At 40.1% G+C, this 23,617-nt stretch overlaps 1 protein-coding gene across 4 annotated transcripts in view; it reads left to right on the plus strand.

Annotated features, from left to right (window-relative positions):
• Positions 1–4,226: 4,226 nt before the first annotated feature.
• Positions 4,227–23,617, plus strand: part of ZNF217 (zinc finger protein 217) — a 29,091-nt gene continuing 9,700 nt past the window's right edge. Inside the window, exons 1-4 of one of the 4 annotated variants that reach the window (XM_052787243.1) lie at positions 4,227–4,353; positions 5,617–5,690; positions 19,407–21,195; positions 23,401–23,544. In XM_052787243.1, coding sequence (XP_052643203.1) covers positions 19,797–21,195; positions 23,401–23,544 — 1,543 coding nt within the window. In that variant the 5' untranslated portion in view covers positions 4,227–4,353; positions 5,617–5,690; positions 19,407–19,796. Of the gene's footprint in view, positions 4,354–5,241; positions 5,260–5,616; positions 5,691–19,406; positions 21,196–23,400; positions 23,545–23,617 lie in introns of those variants that run through there. The other 3 variants (XM_052787233.1, XM_052787263.1, XM_052787253.1) reach the window with 3 other exon arrangements.

Below are 23,617 nucleotides of genomic sequence, written 5' to 3' on the forward strand. Positions count from 1 at the left end.
GAACCTGATTGCTTGCAGCTTTCTCATCACCGTCTCATCTGTGTCTTCATTTAGTAAATCTAATCATGTGAGCACGTTAGTCAAATCTGAGACCGTGTCTAACTACCAGAGTGCCTCTGCAGCAGGCGTTTCCTGTAAACATACTACTGCCTGTGCTTCTGCAGAGGCAAAAACAGGAGAATCATCTGACACGACGGGATTTTCTTTTACTCGTTGCTGAAATACTGCTGAAAGGAGTAATTTGCGCAAATGGGAAATTCGAAAAACAAGCCACAAAACACTGATAAAGCCTTCTCATAAGAGATTCTATTTTTCTGGTCTCAGTGTCATCTGAACATCGCACAAACAATTTATGAACGATTTTGTAAGCAAAGAAGCGAAATGATCCTGATTTTACAAATAGAAATTATTGTGCAGAAGTGAAGACTGCAGAACTTTATATTCCAACCCATGGCCCAGATGCCCAAAATAATTTTAAAAAGGACGTCTAAAATTTGTTCTCTGAATTTGAGCCATTAGGTTACACTCTGATCATGGTTTCAAGCTTATCTCCTTAAAAGCTAAAACGCTGCGTATTTACTTTATTTATCTGTTCATGCCAGCGAACAGAGAATTTCATGTAATGACTTGACTGCTAGAGCAGGGGCTTAAAAAAAAACAAACCTGCCAAATTTTGTGAGCCCTGTGAGAAGACTTGCCCAAGATCATGCAGGAAGTCTGTGGCAGAGCTGGGACTGAGCCCAGATCCCCTAAATCCCATTTGTGCCTTAACCACACGATGGGCCAGATTTAATAGCTGCCTAAATATGAATCTAAAATGAGAGAGTACCTGTGCAAAAGAATGAAACTTGGCCGATCTCCTGCTGCCAGGTATAGACCGGGTATTTTGCTACTCAGGTCAGTTGTTTGAGACAAAAATCCACAGTAACCCTCGAAAGACTTTAAATTTAGGTAAAGGCTTCCTGTTGCCTGATCAGCTAGCTCTGTTTTCATTCTCTTTGAGAGCAAGGGTTTTCTCGTGTGCACTATGCAGAAGAGCAGGACTTGAGCCAGTTTGCAAGACTTTTAGTATGGACTTTTACATAATGTAAATGTACGTAATGTAATTTAACGGAACTTATAAATTTAAGTACATTAGGAATTTGGGGACTGAAACTAAACTTTTCAGCTTTTGGCAATGCTATTTTATCTTTTTCTGTTGTTATGGCGGAGATTATAACAATTTTGGGCATGCTGCCTGGTTCCAAAGTCTAGTTTGGGGCTAGGTTTAATATTGCAAGACTGTGTAGTAACATATAGTGCAGAACAGTAAACACAGGTCTGTCAGTCTTTCCTGTGCATTTGTTGTAGAAGTTTTTACTTCATACATAATACATGGATTGCTGAAGCTTCTCCAGAAAGGCAGCAAATGTCCTCAACACAAGGCAAAACAGAGGGAGAAGAAAATATTAGATTTATTTTTAGAAGTTGGCCCTTGCCTCCTATCAAACATTTCCAGTGCCATGAGCATAAATCACGGAGGTCATTGTGGCTAATCTGTAAAAATAAATTGGATGTTTTCATTTCAGTCATGTAATGTGATATTATATGATGTATTTTGAGAAAAAAGGAAAAAAGAAGAAAAGTTTTAAGATATTCCAAGCTTCTCATTTTTTCCTGAAAGTCTTCTTATTTTCTTATGTTTTCCACAGAGGTACCATATCTCAGTGGATAAAAACCATACGGCTTCTATGTTCTCTGTTAAATCATGTTTACAGTCATCCAGAGTCCTGGCTCCAGTGAAACGCCCCTTGTGATCAAGAAGGTCAGTATATTTCACCTGAAAAACTACAATCTTTAAAAAGGGGTAAAAAATGAAGGGGGGGGGGAAGTAATGGGTTTTGGTGTGTCATGAGAACAAGAAATATTGCAAAACCTAACTCTGCAAGCCTTTTAGGAGACATAGTTAAGGGCAAAAGCACAAGTTTAATATTTTTAAAAGTTTGTGGGCCCTGAAGTTGTTTGTAAGTCTTCAATACAAGGACTTTCAAAATGCTAAAATCAGAAGACAATAAAAAGACTAATTTTTTAACAGTCATAATTTTTAAGAGGGTCATGTGACTCAGGACACTGGGTAGAGCAAAACTAGTAACTCCCACACCCATTTCCAGTGAAAATCTACTTTGTTCTTCTTGCCCTGCTGCCATTTGTAGATAATCGATACTTAAACTTACATAGCAAGTCCCACTGAAGTGTACTGGCCTACTCCTATGCCTAAACTCGGGAGTGTTTGTGGGATCAGGTTTGGTCACATAGTACAAATTAGCGTGCAGCAAGTTACAAAGAAATGAGAAGCTCTTGCAATACACTGGAATATTTTGCACGCATGTATAAACACCGTGCTCGGATACATCATCCTGCAAAAAAAAATCACACTTAAAAAAACAACTGAAATTGCTCATTGTGCAACAAGCCCTACATCGGTTTTCTCCTGTATCAATTCAAAGCTCTCAGACCGTTCAGAGCAGCGGGAGGACCAAGAGCTAACGCCTGGAAACCTGTAAAGCAGCGGACTAAGGCAAAACCCCGTGGTCTTGGTTCACACAGCTGATTCATGCAGGGGTTTTTTAACTTCCAGGAAGCTAGTGAGGGTGCACCGTCTACCTGTAGACTAGTTGCAGGGCCAGGTCCTAAACATATATATATTTGAAAAGTTTGACCTTATCAGTTTTGACCTTCTTTTCATGAAAAGAATTCTGTTTCAAGTTAGTGTGAGGCAAGATTCAAATTTGCCAATAAAGATGTTTCATCTTCCAGAATTACCTGGTGAGTAAGTCTGTTACCACATTCTGCAATGTTTTTGATTAATCTTTATTTGCCATATAAGTGACCTAAATTTCAACCCGAGAGTTGCTCATTTTAGACTGGGAGAACATTTTGAGAACACTTCAAAAAACACATAAAACCACCCCCCATAATTTTAGTTGCAATTATTTTAGAAATGTCCTCCATTCAGGCAGGATGATTTTTATATTGAAGCAAATAAGCCCCTGGGTGTGATCTAAACCTACTGACGTGAACTAAACTGACTTTAACAGGTCCCAGTGTGTCTTTGGGGAAAAAACAAGAGGAGAGACCACACGGCAACTCACCTCTTTCTTATCCCATTTACTTGAAGAAGGTGCTAACCTCAGGGTCTAGCAGAGATTAAGCACTTCGCTAACAGTATTACAGATTGCATTTAACTCCTAAAAAGCTCCTCAGCTCCAAGCGGAATACTCGAAAAAAATATTTTAAGTCTTTGTCTGCCGCATTTAATTCCACTCCAGCGTCCGTACCTCTGGAGAAGAAGTAACGCTAAGCCAGACAGAACAGCTGAGCGCTTACGGCTGCCAAGAAGAAATGCGAAATACATGGCTCCTTGGCCTTTTGGGGGTAATGTCTACGGCAAATTGCCGTGTTTCTGTGTCGGTCCCCCCCGAGGAGGGGGCAGCATCGCCGGGCGCGTTTACTGCTCCGCAGCGGCCGGAGGTCACCGGGTCTCCCGGTAGCGCGGCAGAAAGACGTGGCTCGGGCCATTCTACCCCTCAAGGAGCCCCCGAAGGAGACCCGCGGACGATACTTGAGAGGCGCATCGTTTTTATTTACATTTGCAAAGACGAGGCTCTGGGAGCAGCCCAGACCGATTCGGCCCGTGATGGCCCCCGCCGGGTGCTCGCTTCCCGCCAGGGCGACGGAAGGCTTTACAGAGCTCCCCTCGGCTGCGTTTTGTGATTCAGGGAGATAACCATCGCCCCATCTCCCTGAATCACAAAACACAAAAGCCCGCCGGGCCCCGACCCGCCGCCCTTGCGGGGCCGCTGCACCGCCGGCGACTCCCGCGCTTCCCCCTCACGCCGCGGCGCCACAAAGGGAACAATCGCCGCGGCGCTCGCCTCGCACGCCCGCCCAGGCCCCGGACCGGCCGCCCCGAGGCACCACCGGGCCAAACGGCAGGCACGCAGGCGGGCTAGGCCGCCGAGCCCCCGCTCCGCGGCCCCCCCGCCACCCCTCCGGGGCACAGTTGTTTAACGCTAGGGCCCGGCCGGGCCGCCCCTCCGGCCTCGAAGGCTCGCCCGCCCCGCCGAGGCTTGGGAGGAGGGGGGGCGTGGCCGGCGACAATCGGGGGCGTGGCCTACGCGGAGCGGGGCGTGGCCAACGCAGGGGCTGCCCGAGCAACAGCTGCCGCGGGAGCGGTTTACAAACAGTGCCCCGAGCGCGAGCGCCAGCGCCGCCGAGTCCGGGCTCCGGCGGCACCGCGGGCGGCCGCCCCCGCTCCCCTCCTCCCTCTGCCCCCGCCTCAGGATGCCGGCCGGGGAGGCGGCTCAGGCACAGGTGAGGGAGGGCTGGGGGTCAACTTCCAGGGGCGCTCCGGCCCCCCTCCCCTCCTCCTCCTCCTCCTCTTCCTCTTCTTCCACCTCACAGGGGGCACCTGAGGGAGGTGCAGCCCCCTTCCCCTCGGGGCGGTCTCTGCCGTGAGGGGCTGGGTGTGTGACTGACCGCGGGGGGTGGGGTGGGGGGGCAGCTGCCTTCTGGGACGTTTGGAGGGGATCTGGAGGGTACACCCTCCCTTGTGAAGAGGGGTGCCCCCCCCCACCTCAGAGCAGGGCCGCCCATTCCCGTCCTGTCCCGGCGCCTGGGAGGCTGGCGAGGCGCACTGACCGCCCCTGGGGGAGAGGAGGAGGAGGAGGAGGAAGGGCAGGTGTGTGGGGGGACGCGGCTCCCGGGGGTCGGGGGGGAGGAAGGAAGGGCCGGGGAGGGGGCCAGGTGTGTGGCAGCCGGCCCACCTCGGGCCGCGTCAGCGTCTCCCCCCCCCCCCTTTCCCCCGGCGGAGCGGCAGCAGGTAACGAGCCCCTCCCGCCGCCCCCTCCCCGGGGGCCGGCCGGCCCGCAGCGCCCGCGGGCGGGCAGGGGAGCGAAAGGCAGCGGCGGGCGCGGAGGGAGAGAAACCCTTCTTCCCTCGCTCCCTCCCTCCCTCACACCCACCCGTAAACTTCTCGCTGTCCCCAATTTCCTTCTCCTGCCCGGGATCGCCTCCCCCTCCCCTGCTCCCCCCCCCCCCCCCCCCCCCCCCCCCGCGCAAGTAGGTGTCTCCAACTTCCATTGTATACCTGGGTATTTGCTTTTAAATACTCGAGGCGTCGAGCCTGGGTTTTGGGGGTGCTTTTCTGCCGGGTGGGGGTGGAGCGGGAAGAGACTATTTCTTTGTGACTCAAAGATGTTCCTGGAAGAAGGATTTGTAGTAAGTGGCTCATGGGGCGGAGGGGGGGGGGGGCGGCTTGTTAATGAAAAGTTTATTGATCCGTTTTGCCAGTTTTTGTTTCGTTTACCTTTGTCTTCTAAAGACTAAGCCCTTCCTGGTAATTTTTTCGGCATCGTGTTTCTCCTTTTTTTTTTTTTTTTTTAAGGGGAATCGGAAGTTTAGAAAATAAATAAATAAGCCTCAACTGACTTCTTAGGCAACAAAAGACGTTGCCAAGCGAGGACAATAAAACTCTAGAATATCTACAGATTGTATTTCGTTCCTGTTCCCTGATACCCACTGGACTTTCTGTTTCTGGGTGTGGGGTTTTTTTTTGTTTGTTTGTTTCCCACACAGAAAACCTGCAGCCAAAGTAAGGTCTGTATGTACTCTTAATGAGCCATCCCATAAAATGCGCTGTGTGACTCCCAGTAAGTATTTGAATTGAAGTGTAATAGTTTTGAAGTGGTGGTGAACAAAAATCTTTATGTTGGGTTATTGATCTGCTGATGAAAGGCGTTTGAATTTGAAAAGGGTTTAGTTTAGGGGTTTTGTGTGTTTAAAGGTTTTTTAAGGCAACAACATTTTTTTTTTTTTCCATTTCTGAAATGACCTTGAGAGCTTTAAAACTACATCAGTTTCTGCCAGTGGGTTTGAGGGGGAGGCAGTAGCAGAAGGATCTAGTGAAAATCGAAAATAGAAATGGGAACTGAAGTAGATGCAGTGAATATTTTCTTATACAAGTATGTGAAAAGGGAAGTTTTTGTAAGAATGTGTGAAAAAGAAGAGAGGGAAATAACGCAGTTTCAGATGCAAGGAGAGAGAGGGAGCATATCATTCTTCACATTTTATTAGGCCCTGAAATGCAGAAGTGATATGATCTGGAAGACACAGAAATAAAACGCCTAACTACAAGTTGAATAGCAGGCATTGACTTGCTGACCAATGCTTACATGCTTGTTGGTTGGTGGGGGCTGGTTTTGTGTCTGCAAAGGTATCAGAGCACAGTGCTATGACAATGGCTTGCAAATGCTTTAACGCCATGTTTTATTGCTCTTAGGAGCTCTTATTAACTGTAGGTTTGGGAATATGCCTAATACTTTAATTTGTGATGTCCACAGTAAGGTTTAAGCATTTCCTTGGAGAATATGAAAGGACAGTTTCAAATAAGTAGGATAAACTGCATTCTTTGGCAGAGGGGGAGGGAAAGGGTGGAGGAGGGTGGTTTTTTTTGTTTTTCTTCCCCTTTACTAGTTCTGTAACTGAGTCAATATTTTAAGATCTGTAGCAGGAATGTGGCTTTGTGATCACTAATCTTCCTGTAACATATTTTTTTAATGAGAAATATTGTAATTCTGTGCAAAATATTTGGATTTTATATCTCACAGCTCGCTCTTGAAATCAGTATGAGTTTTCAAGTTTTGTCTTTAAGTTTTTAGGATGATGAATATGAAAAACAAATAACTCTAGAAACATGGTTATTACAGTGATTATTGATTGGCTTGGCCTACAGCCAAGCAACTCTTCTGCATGCACCAGGGTTGCTGATTTAAATTCTATAGGTTCTTTTTCATATGTTAGCTTTTTTGAATCGTTAAACGGTGTATATATAGCTATTTAAGAACAGTAGATCAGTTTTTAGTTAAGGTTGTTCAATTATGTCTTCATCGCTTTGGAGTTGGTTGAATGACTTGACATGAGATTAAGCACAACAAAAGAAAAGGCAGGGGAACAACAGCTGCCTTCCAGTACCAGAGCACTAGTATTCTGAGCAGTTAAGCATTTTACCTTTTAGTACTGGTGTCAGGTTTAAATGTTAATATTTATATTCGTCTTTACAAGAACCTTAGGTATTCTGATCCTGGATATTCGTGTTTTGGGGTTGTTTGTCTCTTGCATTTTTAAGAAAATTACCTTAAGATCTGATACTGAGGAGTGAATTGATCTCATTAACTTTTAAGACAAAAGTAGCAAACAGTCACCACTAGTTTGTACTTGTTTAGTTACTGTGTGGTAAGAACTTTAAGGTGTGTCCTTAATGGCAACTGACGATTCTTGCTGCGAAGCCTTGTTTATTTTAGGTAGATGTTTTATACAGAATTTCCAGTGGGACAAATTACTACACTGACTGCACTTATTCTTTCTGAAGACTGGCTGTAAGCATAAGAGAATAATTTTGCCATGCTGCAATCAGTATATATTTTAAAATTGAAGCCATTAAGTTTTGCTGTGTGTTTTAAGGCTTTTCCTGCTTCCTTTGTTTAAACATTCTTAAACAGTGCATATCATATATGAATTTAAAACATTCATATGGCACTATTGGGGCTGAATTTAAATTTAAAATGAATACCTACATCCTTGTTGATCAAAATAGAAAAAACATTTCTTTAAATATGTGGATGTTTTCTGGTTTTGAATGTGGTAAGAAGGCTATATTTGTGTCTTGTAAACAAAGTTTCATATTAAGTAGTCTTTAGAGAATGGCTTCCAGGCTTTGGATTAGAGGATTTTTTCTTCTCTTTTTTTTTTTTTTCTTCTTCTTCATTTTAAGTGAATAATGTGTTTTGGTTTTGCTTTGTTTTGGTAGGGGTGGGGAGAGCAAGATTTAGAGTAGGGGCTAGAAAGAGGAAGATAATAAACTTTAGCACCTTTTATCAGACTGTCTTACACAAAAGGTTACTTCATTTTGGTTTCCCCTTTCATGAGGTCACACTCAAAAAATTCCTTTTTGAGCACTTATTTCTAATCTTCAGAATCTATCTTCTTCTCCTTACTACTGTATTTTCATTTAGAACTATGTTGATAGATTAATATCATATTTTATATGAACAAAGTGCTAAGTTATTACTGTGATCAGGGGAAAATAATTTTAAAAGGGAACTGTGGGTTTCACTTGGACTTTCAAAACGGTGCTTATAATAAACTTTTAGTTAGAAAAATCTGAGAGTTTGTAATTAAGAAGCTCTGGGGAAATATTAAGTAAATTTTAACTTCCCTTTGTTCTTTGGGACTTTCTGTTGTCCCAACTCTTTCTAACCTGAATCTTGATTTGGAATTCATTGTCCTAGTAAAAGATTCCATAAACTGTGTATGTAAATACACTCCCTCTTTCCTGTGTTATGAAATGCTGTAACTAGTGCTGGCATATGGAAAGAACAGTCCGCCCCCCCCCCCTTCCCTAAGGTAAAATGGGCTAAGCTTTCTTTTCTTTGCAAGAAGCTGAAAGAAGAGTTTGACCTTTGAACTCACCCTCACACTTCCACACTGCTTTCAGGATGATTAAATAACCAAGGATATTTGCCTGTGTCTTATGCTTATTTATCTCACTTAAAATGTTCTAATACTTAACTGTTGAGGTATTGTCTTTAAATATAGCAAGACAGTACATTTCAGTTACAGCAGGGCTGCCATTTGCCAGCTCAGCCCTCTTATTTTTGAGACTCTTGATTTAGAACATCAGCGTTCCAATCAGATACTCTTTCCATGTCTCATAACTACATTAATTTCAAACTGCTATTTACTTTTAATGGACTTTGGGTTGTTTCTGATGACCCTTGACTCCCTTTTTTTAAGGTGCCTTTAGTAACAGAAAAGTTTTTCTTTCTGGTGCATTAATACGATCAGGGGATTCTGCTGACTACTGTATGCATGCTTTTAGAGAGATGTGACTCATACCACAAGAGATTTGCAACTGAATACAAAAGTAAGGAAAAGGATATGACCAAGCTATGCAAGAGTCTCAATACGTGTTGTATTTTAGGATTAAAAAAACCCAAGCACACTTTTCCAGCCTAATCATACCTAGGTTTTTGTGCACCTCCAAACAGAAAGCTGCTTTGAAAATAATTTGCTTTTAGAAATCAACCTTTTTCAGTGAAATTCCCAAATAATCTTGTTTTGTTGCTGATGAAAACTTGTTTATGCCAAACCTGGGTCTATGTCAGTGGGGAAAAAAAATTTAAAACTTCTACTGTTGTAATCATATGACTTTGGTCAGAGCATAGTTTGTAGTTTATCATAAATCTAGCTCTTTTGATTCTTCCTTGTTAAGTTTTTTTTAAGGGGGGCAGCAACTTCAGTGTTATGATAAGAACAGACATTCAAAGTAAAACAATGTATATGCTGGGAAAAATGAGTTACAAATCAAAAATGTAGGTGACATACTTGTTTTGAAATACAACATCTTTGAGTTCATTGTAGAGGATGGAGTTGGTTATCAGACTGCCTTGAGAATTTCAAAAGAAAGCACAAGAGGAAATGTGGTTAGAATATGCAGGAAAATCTACGTAGATCAGTGTGACTTAAAGATTTGAGCAGAAACCCATCCAAGTATAAGTGAATAATTGACTGGATAGTGATTTTCTTTGTGCTAAAGATTTTATGTAACTAAAAGTATCAAAGTCTGAGTTTGTTTATGCGCAATGGGTACACTTGCATTTTTTCAGTGTAATAAAGTGAGTGCAGTTTACCTCTGACATAAACTACATGAGGGAAATTAAAGGCTCTTGTACTGTGCTTGCACTTTATCATGATAGTTGAGAACTGGTTGGGTGAAATCCTTGGGGTTATGTCAGCCTCTCTTTCTTTTGGTACACAGGTAGGAAAAAGCAAATCAGATGTACTCCAAAGACTATGACGTTTAGTACATTGTAAGGAAAACGGATATAAAGGTAGTCCAGAGAAGCCACAATTTCTGTTTATCTTTAATGTTTGTTTCTAACCTTTTTTCTGATGCTAGTAAAATTTGTATATGAAACTGCCTGTTTGAAAGGTCAGTTTCTTGTGGATGCTAACTCTCCTTTCTAGGACAGTTTGGCACTGTGAAGTCCAGTATGTTGGACTACATCATCACATACATCCCTTCAGTCCACTAGTGTGAGATAATGTGATGCTAGGCAATTAAACAGGTTTAATCTCCCATCAGTTTATGTGGGTCTCTGGAAGATCTCCCACCTGCATGGAAGAAAGGAGGCAGCTATTTGAAGTGTCAGTTTCTAGCACTTTTCTATTTTAGTATCTTCAGATGCTAGTCCAGGGAATGACTTAAGTAGGAGTAAATGTCTTTCCCTCGGACTGTGTACCTTTTTCCATCTTTCAAGACTGATTTTTGCAAATACGTAATTGTGGATATGTTTGAAAGTGACAACTTCAAAGTACTCTGCAGAGGGGAGGGATAAGAAGTTGCTGCTTTTTCTTCCAAGGTACAGGGGGTTGAGCTGTGTTAGGTAAGAGTTAGATTCAGAGTTGAAATCAGGTGAGAGCACTAGGGAAGATTAATGACCTTAACAAAGTGAACTCTTTGGATGTGATTACTTCTCTTAAATTCAGGAATAGTAAAAGAATCTCTTTTCCTGTTGTTTCACCTGTGCTGCCCAAAGGGATGCAACTTGCCTATAATTGCTACAGAGGAACTCCTGGCTCTTGAGTAATAAGGAATTAAGTCTAATTTGGTAAACTCTGAATTTACCACTTCTTTGTAGTTGTGGGTGCTGGAGAGACCTAACGTCCTTCTGCCAAGAAATAAAAAAAGTCAAATTTGCTTTTAAGGTCTCTGAAAATATCTTCTTTCAAATGAAAACCAAGACTAAACATATAAGGCAGTCTATGTAAGGTGAGACTGACTCAATAAAAATGTATCACTCACTCCACCAAGAGAGTCTTTACCTGCTGTGGAGAGAACAATAAACTGTTTTGTAAGGTAAGGGGTCATTGCCAGTTTAAGTGCATGTAACTTCTTGATTTAATGAAGTTGCATCATCTTATAACAGTGGTGAAATGTGTCCCAGACTTATTTAAAATAGGATCACTCTTGTGTCTTTCAGCATTTCTACAACAGGTATTGGCCACTTCATATTGTCTAAAGTATACTTTGGTTTTGTGGTTCCTGAGGAATTCTCTCCTAATCAGAGGGGAAAAAAAGAGAAAAAAATCTGGCTGTTAGAGCAGTCCTTCTGAACTTCAAAAGTCAATACTTATTTGTAGTACTTCCTCCTTTAATGCCAAGAATTAGTCTCTTTTATATTTGCTCTTGCTCAGTGGAGGAAAAACATGTGCAAAATGATGCAAGCTTATATGTTCTCTGCTTTAAAAGGAATAATTACATCTTTTGATAGAAGAGGCATTCAGCTCACTGAGGAGACATATTCAGCTCATCCATCCCTCTGCCAAAACAGTTAGACATATAGCCTTAAAGAAAAAGGGACTCCACAGGAAAAGGTTTTTCAGAGAAAGGATATCCTTTGTTTCTATTAGTATAGATGTCTGAAATGGGGGGAGGGAGTTTTCCTAATATTGTTCATTATTAACTACTAGTTATTTTCCACTGGTGATTAAAATCCTGTTTGCTAGACTTCAGGGGGAAAATGACTTGCATGTATGTCTGTTTTATCTGACTACAAAAGAGCTTTCAACACCAAATCTTTCTAAAGTGTTTGTGGAGAAATGCCTGAATAATAACATTCTTGCGTTCTGGTGTATATGTCTCTGTTTCTTCAGTTCTGTTTTCATGAATTGTTCTAGTATCATTGCATTGGAAAGCTCTGTAGTGTTGTTAGAAGGGACTGTAACTGAGGAAAACAGAGTAGTGTCTCTCTTAAAGAGGATAAAAAGATAAGCCCTGAAAACCCCTCTAGGATAACTTTGAAAACTTCAAGTCTGAAGGATGAAGACTAACAAGGGGACTTAAGTTTGCAGATTTAGGGAGTGGAAATTCCAATTTGAGGTCATCTTTTATGTTCTCTTTTCAACCTGAACGTCTTCATTTTGATCTTTCCTGCAACTGAAACAAACAACTCTCTTCCTCCCCTTCCTCCCCCTAAATCTCCATTTCCTTTAAAAGCACTCATGTTCTTTATCAGACTGAACTGCTAACAAACTCTTTATTTAAAAACATTTTTGTACTTGAACACTTGGCATTGCCGAGAAACAATGTTAGGTGTACTCACGTGCTCCTCCATTAACAAAGAAATACACTGGGAAGTTGTGTTAAAATGATAGACTGGTAAAAGAATGGAATAGCTCTTCCCTTCCCTAGAAAGCAATAGAACACACAGTAATGAAGAGTAAGTTATTGGCTTCATGTGGTGTTATGAAGAAAAGCTGACTCTTGCCTTATTCTGCAAAATAATGTTTTATCTGTGTTTTTATAGTTTTCCAGTGTTTTAAGCCATAGGCAGATGGACAGTTGTACTCCTTCAGAAATAAGGTCACAGTCTATGCAGCAAATAGTATGTCATCTTCCCTAGGTTTAGGGACTATCCTTACCTCAAATCGAGGTACGAAAGACATTTCTATCTAATAAAGGAAAACACCTTATTGCGCGAGGTGTGACATGTATGCATTTATTCTTAAATGGAGAAAGGAAGTTATATGGTTACTATAAACACCCTAATACCTGTAGAGACAAACCTGAAATTTCATGCTGTGGATGTTTGGAAATCTGACTAATGTTTTGGAGCAATTGGTAAATTAGAACCTCACAATAACACTTTGCTTCACTTTCTGACTAAATATAGGAGCCTATGAAGGCCACAGCACACCAGTACTGCTTGTACAATTGAGCCATTGTCACTGGTGGGTTCTGCAAACACTATACACACAGCCTAGGACACTATAGGTACTATCTCAAAAGTTTGGAGCTCTTGAATATTGTTAGCAACTACTTAGGGATGGTATTTCTGCTTAATATCCTGTGTGTGTACTAGGTGTGGTGCAACTGGCTTAACTTTATGCAATGATATATATGTATAAAAAAAAAAAAAGAAAAAAATGCTCTAAATAAGCTAAGTTCAGCCTTGGCTCAGGCTTTTATTTAAGAATTTGAATTTGTATTTATTTATGCATGAGCTACTCTGCCTATGGTCAATATTATACCTGAATATAGATGTGCCCAGACAAAACAGATAATAATATCCATAATGTAGTTTTTATTTGTGGTCTCAGTGAAGAAAAACTGATGTTAACTGGTTCATTTTATTTCTATATTCATTAGATAGAACTGGAACAGCTATTCTGAAAAAGCAAAACTTTTAGATTGAAATAAAAAAAGGTGTTTAAATAACTTGTGGTTTCCAGTAAACAATCAGCAGTATAAGATGTATTTCATTAGCAATGCCAAAGAACAGCAACCTTTTCTGAGGTATAAACATACAAGGAGAAAGGAGTATTTCATGTAAAATGACTCTTAATCTCCTGAAATTTCTTGAAACATGAGGAAAACTGAAGATTTTTTTTTTTTAAGTGGAATTGAGAGTTACATGAAATTTTCTCAAGTCAAATAGACACAGTAAAAATTAAGGTGGTTAACCTGCAGCAGCTGGCTCTCTGGTGGGTTTTCGAGCATGGACTACTTGTTCTTTGCTGGCACTGGGTTATGTAGGACTTGAAACCTTGTGGAACCTTAGTAGGCTAGTGAAAGAAACTCTGGTCATCTGTTAAACAGTGATAGCTGCTACTGGCCTTGAATTTAAGGATCTGCTAACAGTTTGTTGAGGTAGTTATGTCTGAGGAGGTATCTTCTATGTCTGAGGAGGTATCTTCTATGTCTGAGGAGGTATCTTCTATGTCTGAGGAGGTATCTTCTATGTCTGAGGAGGTATCTTCTATGTCTGAGGAGGTATCTTCTATGTCTGAGGAGGTATCTTCTATGTCTGAGGAGGTATCTTCTAGTATACGGAAGAGTAACGAAGTATCATATACTTAGTTGTAACTCTTCTACTTTTCTCACTTCTGTTTTTTAAGAAACTGTTGCAGCAACTTGGTTAACTTCTGTAATTGTTCCAGCTTGGTTTTTACAGTTTAACAGTAGTTTTGCTAGCACAGAATTAGCAAGGTGTAGGTGTTTTTCCTGATACTAGTTATGCAACTTTTATTCCCAGTGCTCTGTAGTGTTTAAAATGGGAAATTCAATGGTTAGACTTTGCTATTCTCTGAAAGGTGTGTCTAGAGTTTCTGTTACATATTCATGGAAGTTTTGAAATGCAGGAAGTAGAAATGCAATAAAATTGCTACTGATGGGTCATTTCCCAAAGAAATCTTCAAGACTGTAATATGTAGTCTTTGGTTGTGTAATTTAATAAAAATAAATTAAACTTCTCTACAGGCACTTAATTAAAGTTTTCTCTGTTTTAATAATCCATTTATATGCAGCCACTTTTTGGTGTGGTTCTTAGGTTGTGTGGCAAGTGCAATGAAAACAAGACATTCTCATCTGTCCAGTTAAATCTTTATTTATGTATGTTTTGTGGTGTTTATAAATGTAATAGGTATCACTGAATACCTGTTGAAATATTTGACTAAAGGCCATATAGCCAAATATGACTCAGTTGTGAACTAAAGTTTGCTAAATGCTCAGGCTCTGGACTGTTGGAAGAATAAGGTACAATAAATGGCATCCTGCAGTTGAGAAGAATTTGTCACTTCTGGATAGTACCACTCCAGGAAATGTCCGGGTACACTGAGCAAGACAGGTTCCTCCTGACCTGCTCATTTACCTCAAGGCAGTTGCAGCAACCACTGGAACATGTGGGCCCTGCACTCTGGTGAGATGCATGTTGACGTTTACAAATGAATAGGGAAGTCAGAAGTCAAGATTTCTTGACTCACTTTAATGTGAAGAGGGATAATTCTTTATTTCCAATTTTGAGTTAATCTGTAGCAAATTTATTGCTTTTCAGCTATCGGAAGGAAGGATTTCCTGTTTTGTTCTGTTCCTTTACTCAGTGTCTCTGATACTGGTGTGTCGTGTCTGTTCTTTTGTCTTCTGAAAGTGAAAGACAACAGAAGAAACCCCAGGTACTGTATTTTTCTGTTGAGCTAATATACAGACCTTCAGCCACAAATAGTGCTTTTCAAAACTGCAGGTTGTCCACTTTCCCAAGGAAGCAATAGTACAGAATTAAGGCAACTCTTGACAGTTTTGCTGCTGCCTACAGGGTTTTGAATAACAGGAATGTAATTAATCAGCATTTTTGGTCCTCAAATCCAAGGCATAATATTAACTTCACTAGGAAGAAAGTTTTTCTTAATAATGGATAAAACCCTAGTGTAGATATTTGGTTTGTTGTTGTAGCATGTGTTAGCTCGTCTAAATAGTGAGAGCGTAAAACCATGCCTACTTGTAAAAGCCATATATCTAATCAGAGTGAAGCGTGTAATCACCAGACACACAAATAAGACTAGAGCTTTCGAGTTCACCTTCTGACTCTAGAAGTATTATCTTTTTTCTTCTCCGTTTAAATATAATTCTGTCTAGTTGCATCTGCAGTTTTCTTCAGAAATGCTACCTGCAATTTTTTCAGTCTATAGGTACTATCTCCTGTATATGATGGTATATCCAAGAACAGTAATTGTCTGCACTGCAAATAGGCATTTCAGATTCCTAAAACAGGAATATCTTGCTCTGCTTTGCAATGCTGCCTAGAGGATGAGCTGTGGCCAGTTCTTCAAAAGTGTTCAGAGCCTCCTATTAAAAACAGTGAAAGCTTGAAAAGCATTCAGCAGCTAACACAGGTTGGTGGAGGTGTGTAAAGTGCTTTGAAGAGCCATGGAAGAAGTCTCCAAAGGGCTTGTTCAAACCTATTGATACCCCCAAAAATTTGGATCCAGTCTCCTGTTAAACATTTCTCATAGTCTGTGTGTTAAAGTTAAATGCTGTGTATTTATGTGTGCAGCTGTGAGGACAGGTTTAGTTTTTTAGACAGCTGAGATGAGATTGAAACAGACCTGTTTTCAAAGGGCTTACCAGAGAATGTTATTGATTGATTGAGGTAGATTTTTCACACATCAGTGACCAACCTAGGGCCTTCCCAGGATTTGATCTATGCCTGTCCCTTCAATTCTAATAAATCTTGAAGCATGTGGTTTTTACAAAATGTTTGTATTATCCTAGGTTAGGTTTGAGTAGAATCATGTGTGGTGGTCTGTGTTACAAGGATGTCTCTTCTACCCTCATCTCACCCCAGAATGCTGTGGAGGTTAGGGTATTGAGTGTGGATTTCTGCTGGTTTTCATCTGTTTTCTCTTTACGCTGACTTAATTTTTGTTGCTCTATTGTGTATATGTAGTAATGCCACAAAGTGGGGAGCATAATAAAGCGTAATTGACTTTTTCTGTATTTGTAGACACTAGCAAGGAAATAGTTGATGACAAATCTCAGCAATTCAGTACATGGGACTTTAGGTACTGGCGTTTGGCTCCGACTTCATATCCCAGAAATGCCTCTGGCCTTTTTGTGGGATGATTCTTATACCTGTTACTGCAGAGTTCTTACCTGTGGCTCTGAAAGTAAATGCATTAAACTCTTAAGTTTGTTCAATTTTTTATCTTGCTTGGATATTCCTTATAGGTGTCCAGGAGTCTTTCAAAGTTGATGTTCATTTTTGGTTTGCAAATAAATTATTTTCAGGCAGATAGTCACCATTTATGCACATGAGCTTTGCTACAACATGTTATCCTGTTGTGTAAAAAATACCTCTTAAAACTACAGTAGAAATAGAACAAAATGGCAAGTTGAAACATGAAGTGAAACATGCTAACCAGCACCCTTTGATATGTTTTTCCTTATGTTTTACAAAAGGGAAAGCTTTTTGAATACTTCAGCTTCAAGCTTTTGTTATAGCTTCTTCACCTGCCTATCGGGGGTGAGTGAAAGCCAGAAAGTCAGAACTGAATGGTGAAGGTAGACAGGCAAAAGCAAAGGCTGTAATAGCAATTCAGAAGTGTCGCACCGTAGACTGACCTTGCCTATTACAAAAGATTTTTGAGTCATTATGCAGAGACGAAGTGTTAATCACGGCAGTGATAAAACTGAAAATGGGGATAAAGCATGTAGTTAGAAAAGAGACTTTGACTGCAGAAAATCCAGGTTCTATTGCCATCAACCTGTCAGTCAGTGGCTTGTTCCTTCTTACACTCTACCCTACCCCCAAGATCCCTCCACTCACGTTTAACTTGGCATATGATGAGTCTTTGGCCCAGGCCTGAAACAACTTGGGTTTAAAAAAAACTAGAAACGTCTTGGCATTAGATCTGATCATTCTCTAGACCTGGATTAGAGGACTGGACAATGAAGTTGCTAAGCTCTGGAGATACAGAAAAAAAAGTGGAAGACAAGCAACTGGCAACAATAATTTTATTCTGTATTGGCATTCTGGGTTTCGGGTTTTTTTATTTGGTTTGGTGTGTTTTGTTGTTGTTGGTTTTTTTTTTTTTTTTTTACCCAACTTCATTAGGCTCTAGGATCTTGTTGTCTGCATGATGGTGGAAAAGGAGCTGCTGACTTTTCAAACTAAAACCAAAGAGTATTCTCAGGGCAAGGCTGTAGTGCAGGGAGTGGATAAAGTGTTTGAGATGTTGGATCTATGACTCCTAGCAATGTGTTGTCATGGTTCCTTTCCCAGGTGGTTATCTTGCCTGAGCTTTACTGTTTTGTGGTAGGTATGGGTATCCAATATAGTTGAAGGCATCATATCAAACCTTGGGTCTATAGATAGTTGCCTTTTCACTTCAGCTGGTTAAAGGTCCTGTCCCATTACCGTCCCGTGGCTGTTGGACATACTGGTTCTGCCAGCAGATGGCTTTACAGGAGCATTATCTGCAAACGTGTTTGGACCACTGAACTGTATAAATAGTTCAAGTTCTGGTGGCTGATTTCGACTGAAATGGTTTAAGATTTAATGGCTTAAGACCACCTTTTTCTGTCCGACTAGTACTGCTGATCAGAAAAGGCTGGAGAAGGTAACCTCAGCTGCATAGATAATCACATCTTTACCTGCTACAACTACTTGTCGTGGAAATCTCTTCAGCCTGAACTGTTACAGGGTTGTGCTTGAATTGTTACTGTTTCTTTGGCTGAAATGAAGCAAAACATTTCTATTTTTTCCCAAATAAAAGCCAGGCAAAGGTAGAAGTTGAGATGAACTTTAAAACCCTACTTTGCCTATATTGTCTTTTGCTATAAGAGCTATAGAGCATGTTGTGTTTTGAGGCATATTAATTCAAGTAACGTGAATCACTGGCCAGCTGTCTTTTATGAAATAATTTGCAAAAGTTTGATGTTTGAGTCAAATTTTGAATGCATTCTTTTCATTAGATACTCATGTATTTGGAAGTGCACCTCATCTCAGAATGATTCCTTTTCAATTTATATGGTCTTGTATTAGTTTGGTAGAGTTTTCCTTTATCCAAAAATTTGATCAAGTGGAATCCTGAACTCCACAACACTGTAATTTGCCAGCCCAAAGAGTGGTGGCCACTAATTCCAGCTAGCAGACATTATAACTCTTACAGACTTAGAGATTTAAATTGGAGTTGTGATTAACTATGTTATAACCCTTTTTAATCTTGTGGAATCTTAAACCTTCCCTTTTGAGTATAATCAATAAAGCACATTTTTTGTTGCATGCAATTTGAAATTAGAAGCATTTCCTTTTTAAACGTAATAGTTGGCCTCTTGGATGATTTAAATAATGGACTACTGTACGAGAAACAGTATTATTAGTTTATTTCAAACTGAGATGATCTAATTGTTACCAGCCCAAAATTGTCACAGATTGTAAATCTGTGAATGATAGTAAAAGCTTTGAGTAGTGGTATTAGTGAATAGTTCTTAATACAAAGATTTGAACTGATGCTTACTGTGTACCAGAACTATGAAAACTAATTCCAAGCTGTCTAGTCTTGAGGGGAAAAAAAAAAAAAAATCTTTTGCTCAACAGCCTTTAGAGAACAAAGTTTTACTGTGTCTCTAAACACTGGTTTCAGAGGTTCGAGGAAAGGTTACTTTGGCTTGCTGGATTTACTTGTTATGAATTCAGTAGTGTATGTATTGAAATATGGTTTCAGCAGCTTTGTGTAACTGGCTAAGAGTAGGTTTAGAATAGATAGTAGACAAAGTATTGCTTTTATATAGCAATCTTAATACAGAAGCACAACTAGTGGAATACAAGGATGTTCAAGACCATACTATTTCAACTGTGGTAGGTAGAAAAGTGACCAGAGTGCCTTCCAGCTGTCCCTCATTGACTATTGAAAATATGCCTTCTGTGTTCAAAAGTATTCGATAGTTCTCTAGCCCTAATGTTTTCATTATTTGGGAGACAATACTTTTCTTTTGAAAAGTCTGACTGACTATTTTCTCTCTTCTCCAGGTGCTGGAATTCTTTGTGGCACTGAACTTGACCTTGAGTGTATTTTGCCCAATGCAACTATTTGAAATATTTGTACAAAAAAACTAAGTGCAACTGACTGTTTCTGCAGACTTGAAAAATCAGAAGAAATAGTTCAAAAAACCCTCATTCTGTCACTGAGAGAACCAATGGATACACTTGCAGTGCTGTGTGAACACAGATAAAAACGAAAAAGAAATAATTTCTTGCTTGTGGAAAAAATCTTTTTTTCTGGCAGAGGTTTTTTAGCTTAGCAGACTTGTAAGCACGTGTTGGAGAACTTTACAAGTGTCCTTATTGTCATCAGTGAGCATCCCCAAAGAACTGAAACCTTACATTAAAACACGTAATAGGGAACAGAACGTAGGAAACATGCCAACTCAGCCTCTCTTGGCATACATGGATGGACCGGATGGAATAGCCAGTACCGTTGGTGCACAGATGGAGAATAATGATGCCTCAATGACAATAAAAGGAACAAACACAATTTCTTACAAAAGCTTGCAAGAAAAGTTTCTCATGCAAACTGAGGGATGCATGCCGCTGGACTGCATGTTTTGTGACGAGACTTTTAAACATCCTGAAGAACTTGGTAAGCATGTTTTAACTCAGCATAGGCCCACTCTTTGTGAACCGGCTGTCCTGCGTGTTGAAGCAGAGTATCTTAGTCCTCTAGATAAATGTAAAGTAAGAAAAAACTTGTCTTCACCAAACAATGAAAAGGACAGAGAAGAACTTAGTTGTGAAGTTTGTGGACAAACATTTGATGAGGCTTTTGACGTTGAGGCACACATGAAAAAGCATAAAGATTCTTTCACGTATTGGTGTAGTGTATGTGGAAGAAGATTTAAAGAGCCATGGTTCCTCAAAAATCACATGAGAACGCATACTGGAAAGCCTGGTTCTAGAAACAAGCACCAACAAGGTTCTGAGAGCCCCATAACAATCAATGAGGTGGTGCAGGAGCATGTAACTGAAAATGTAACGTCACCTTACAAAATTTGTATGGTTTGTGGTTTCCTATTTCTCAATAAAGAGACTCTAATTGAGCATAGTAAAGTGCACACCAAAGAATCAGTACCCAGTGGTGAAAGCCCCCAAGTGACTGGTGAACCTAATGCAGAAGAAACATCTCGAAGAGAGGAATTTTTGCGATTCTTGAACTTAAGACCAAACTTGGTTCCAGAAAATGACAAATCACAAAAACCTGTTAAGTGGATAGCTGAACTAGATCCTTTCAACACATATCAAGCATGGCAGCTGGCTACCAAAGGTAAAGTTGCAGTTAGCCATGGCCAAGTTAAAGAACCAGGGCAAGAAGGAAGTACAGACAATGATGATTCATGTTCTGAGAAAGAAGATCTTGGTGAAATCTGGAATGCAAATAAAGGTAGCCAGACTGAAACTACAGGGAAGTCAAAAGTAAATAAAAACAGCAGTTACACAGGGAATGGTAACTTATCCCAAGACAAACTGAAACATCCCGGTGGTGAAGTGCCTTCTATGGAGATGGATTCTAAATTGTCCCAGAACAAAGAGAAACCGACACACTGTTCAGAGTGTGGTAAAGCCTTCAGAACATACCACCAGCTAGTCCTTCATTCCAGAGTACATAAGAGAGACAGGCGAACTGATGGAGAGACTTCGGTGGCTTCAAGGACGTGCTGTGCTGATATAATTGCAACTCTGGATGAAAATGGAGCAGGAGAACGAATAGAAGGAGGCTCTGAAGATGGATCTGAAGATGGGCTTCCGGAAACACTTAATTTAGGTGAGTAGTATTTTGAGCATGTAAGTTTGAAATGGCTGTTACTGTATTGTTTAGGAACTCTTTAGAGCCAAAGAATGCATCTTGCCTTTCTCAGTTATCTTTTCAAAATTTGGCCAGAGATATGAAATGTTATGGTGGGGGAAGGGGAAAAGAGAAAAATGAGAGGGAAAGAAAGGTTCTGACACCACCATTTTGAGATCTTTGAAGTTGTGTTGGGCCTTCTTGCAGTTATGATTTGGGTTACTGAAATCATTGAAATACTTTTAATAACAATCAGCCTAGCAAAAAATCCCCGTTTACTTACCCCTTCTTTCTCTCTCCCTCTCTCTCTCATACCTGCAATAGCAAGGTTCTTAGTTTTACTGGATGTTTTTGAGTGTTGCATATCCCTTCTTGTCCAGCACATGTTTTTACAAATAGTATTTCTGAAGAAATTGTAGTCTCGTTTTTTTCCCCTGCATCTTGTAAGAAAGGGCAGAAAATGTCCAGTGCTTGATACCAGCAGTTGTTTACATCCTGAGAAGTAAAGAATAATTCCAAAATTTTCTATCAAACTGCAGGTTCTATGTTTCTTTTGGACGGTATGTAACTTGACAGCCTAAATGTCAGAACCAGCAATTTTAAATTAGTTGCGTAAGGACATGCATGCAGGCTATTAATATGTGGACATCACGTATGTAAGAGAGGTATATATTTAACTCCTCTTCCTTGAAGGGTTGCTTCTCTTTGACAGAGTAGATAGGCTCAATCTCTGTGTTACCCAGGATTAACTCTGCATCTCACAGTGTCTTAGAAAAACAAGTGATACTGAATGATTCCTTAATTGAAAAAGATTGCATGTCTGGGGACAAAAAGGAAAAGTAAAAAGTCTTCTAGCTAATCTATCACTCTTGTGTGTGACATGCTTTGAGTCTGCATTTAAAGAACAGATACTTGCATAATCTCAAGAAAAGACACAATGTACAGAATGTCCTGGCACACACAACTGACTTTTCCATTTTTGGTAATGTGCAGCCCTTTATTTTGCCTCCAGTAACAAAGGAATGGAATTATTACCTAATGTTAACTTGCTTGTTTTGTTTTTCAGTGTCTTATCCTAAACTACAACAGCTTTCATTGTGAGATGCTGAGTCATGCTTATTGAGACATTATCTGTTTGTTTAAAACAGCCATGGCTTGTCTTAGCCATAGTTTAACCATACTTAGCATTTCCCGTATAGAAGCTTTCCAACACGTAGGAACTTCAGAGAACTGTTTTAAGCTATCTATTATGTATCTAATGTCTTGGTCAAGCAAAACATCTCCTTCCTTCTCTTCCCACTGTAGCTTTCTAGTCAGCTTTGACTTGGATGTTTTACTGAAGTTGTCTTGATGTTATTTCAATTCAACCTGCCAGAGAAATCATGTTCATTTGAATGGTGTATTGTGTGTAAGCTTTTTCCCCTTTCCTGTTGGACATTATGCTGTACTTGCCGCCCTCCAGTGGTAACTACTGCTGCTTACACTTGAGTGGAACCAGTTTTTAACCTGTGAATTTGTTCCTTGAATACGTTTCACAGAGCTAGCAACCCCTGTCACTTTCCTACTCCCGTATTTGTCAAAGCTTAAGCATTAATGCTTCTAGTGAACAAAGATTACTCATTAAATCTAAAGATGTTGTTATAGAGGCATGGCACTCCATTGATTAGCATGGAAATAGTAATAATAATAATAATAAAGAAAATTCATCTTTCTCCTTGCCTTCCTTCCCCAAAACACCTTCCTGCATTTTGCCATGGTGCGCAGAGCAGGTTTACAGTCTGAATCATGTTCACACTTACTAATTCAAGCACTCCCTTTAATAAAAGAAAACAGTTTATAATCTGTGTGAATTTTTGAGATGGGCCATTTTACATCAAGTTCCTATAGGTCAGTAAAGATTTTTTTTTTTTTTTCTTCAAGACCTAGTTTTGCATCTTGTTTGTTCTCTGGGGCTTCTTCATTGCAGTCACTAACCGCAGTGTTACTTGACACAGACAGAAACCTTTTTAACTCTTTCACTCTTTGATTGCTAAGTGTGCAGCAGTACAGAACAAAAGATGCTCGTAGACTGTAGGAGTTGACAACAGTTCATCATTCTGTGCTTTTCCTTAAAAAACACAATTAAGATAGTTACTTATAATTTTAAACGAGACTCCAAATTTGCATTTGCTCTTTGTAATATAGGTATATTTTCTCCCAAAGATAAAAATGAAGATGGTTTGGAAAGAGCAAAAGTTAAAAACCTTGGAGCCTCCAGAGAATGCAGCTATTGTGGAAAGTATTTTCGCTCAAATTATTACCTCAATATTCATCTCAGAACTCATACAGGTAAATGGGCTTCATCTTTGTGGGAGGGGAAGGAAGTTGTCTGAATCCAGTTGGATGGAATGTTTGGCTTTGC

The sequence above is a fragment of the Harpia harpyja genome, chromosome 1 (genome assembly GCF_026419915.1).
Source record: "Harpia harpyja isolate bHarHar1 chromosome 1, bHarHar1 primary haplotype, whole genome shotgun sequence".
Taxonomy (NCBI): Eukaryota; Metazoa; Chordata; class Aves; order Accipitriformes; family Accipitridae; genus Harpia; species Harpia harpyja.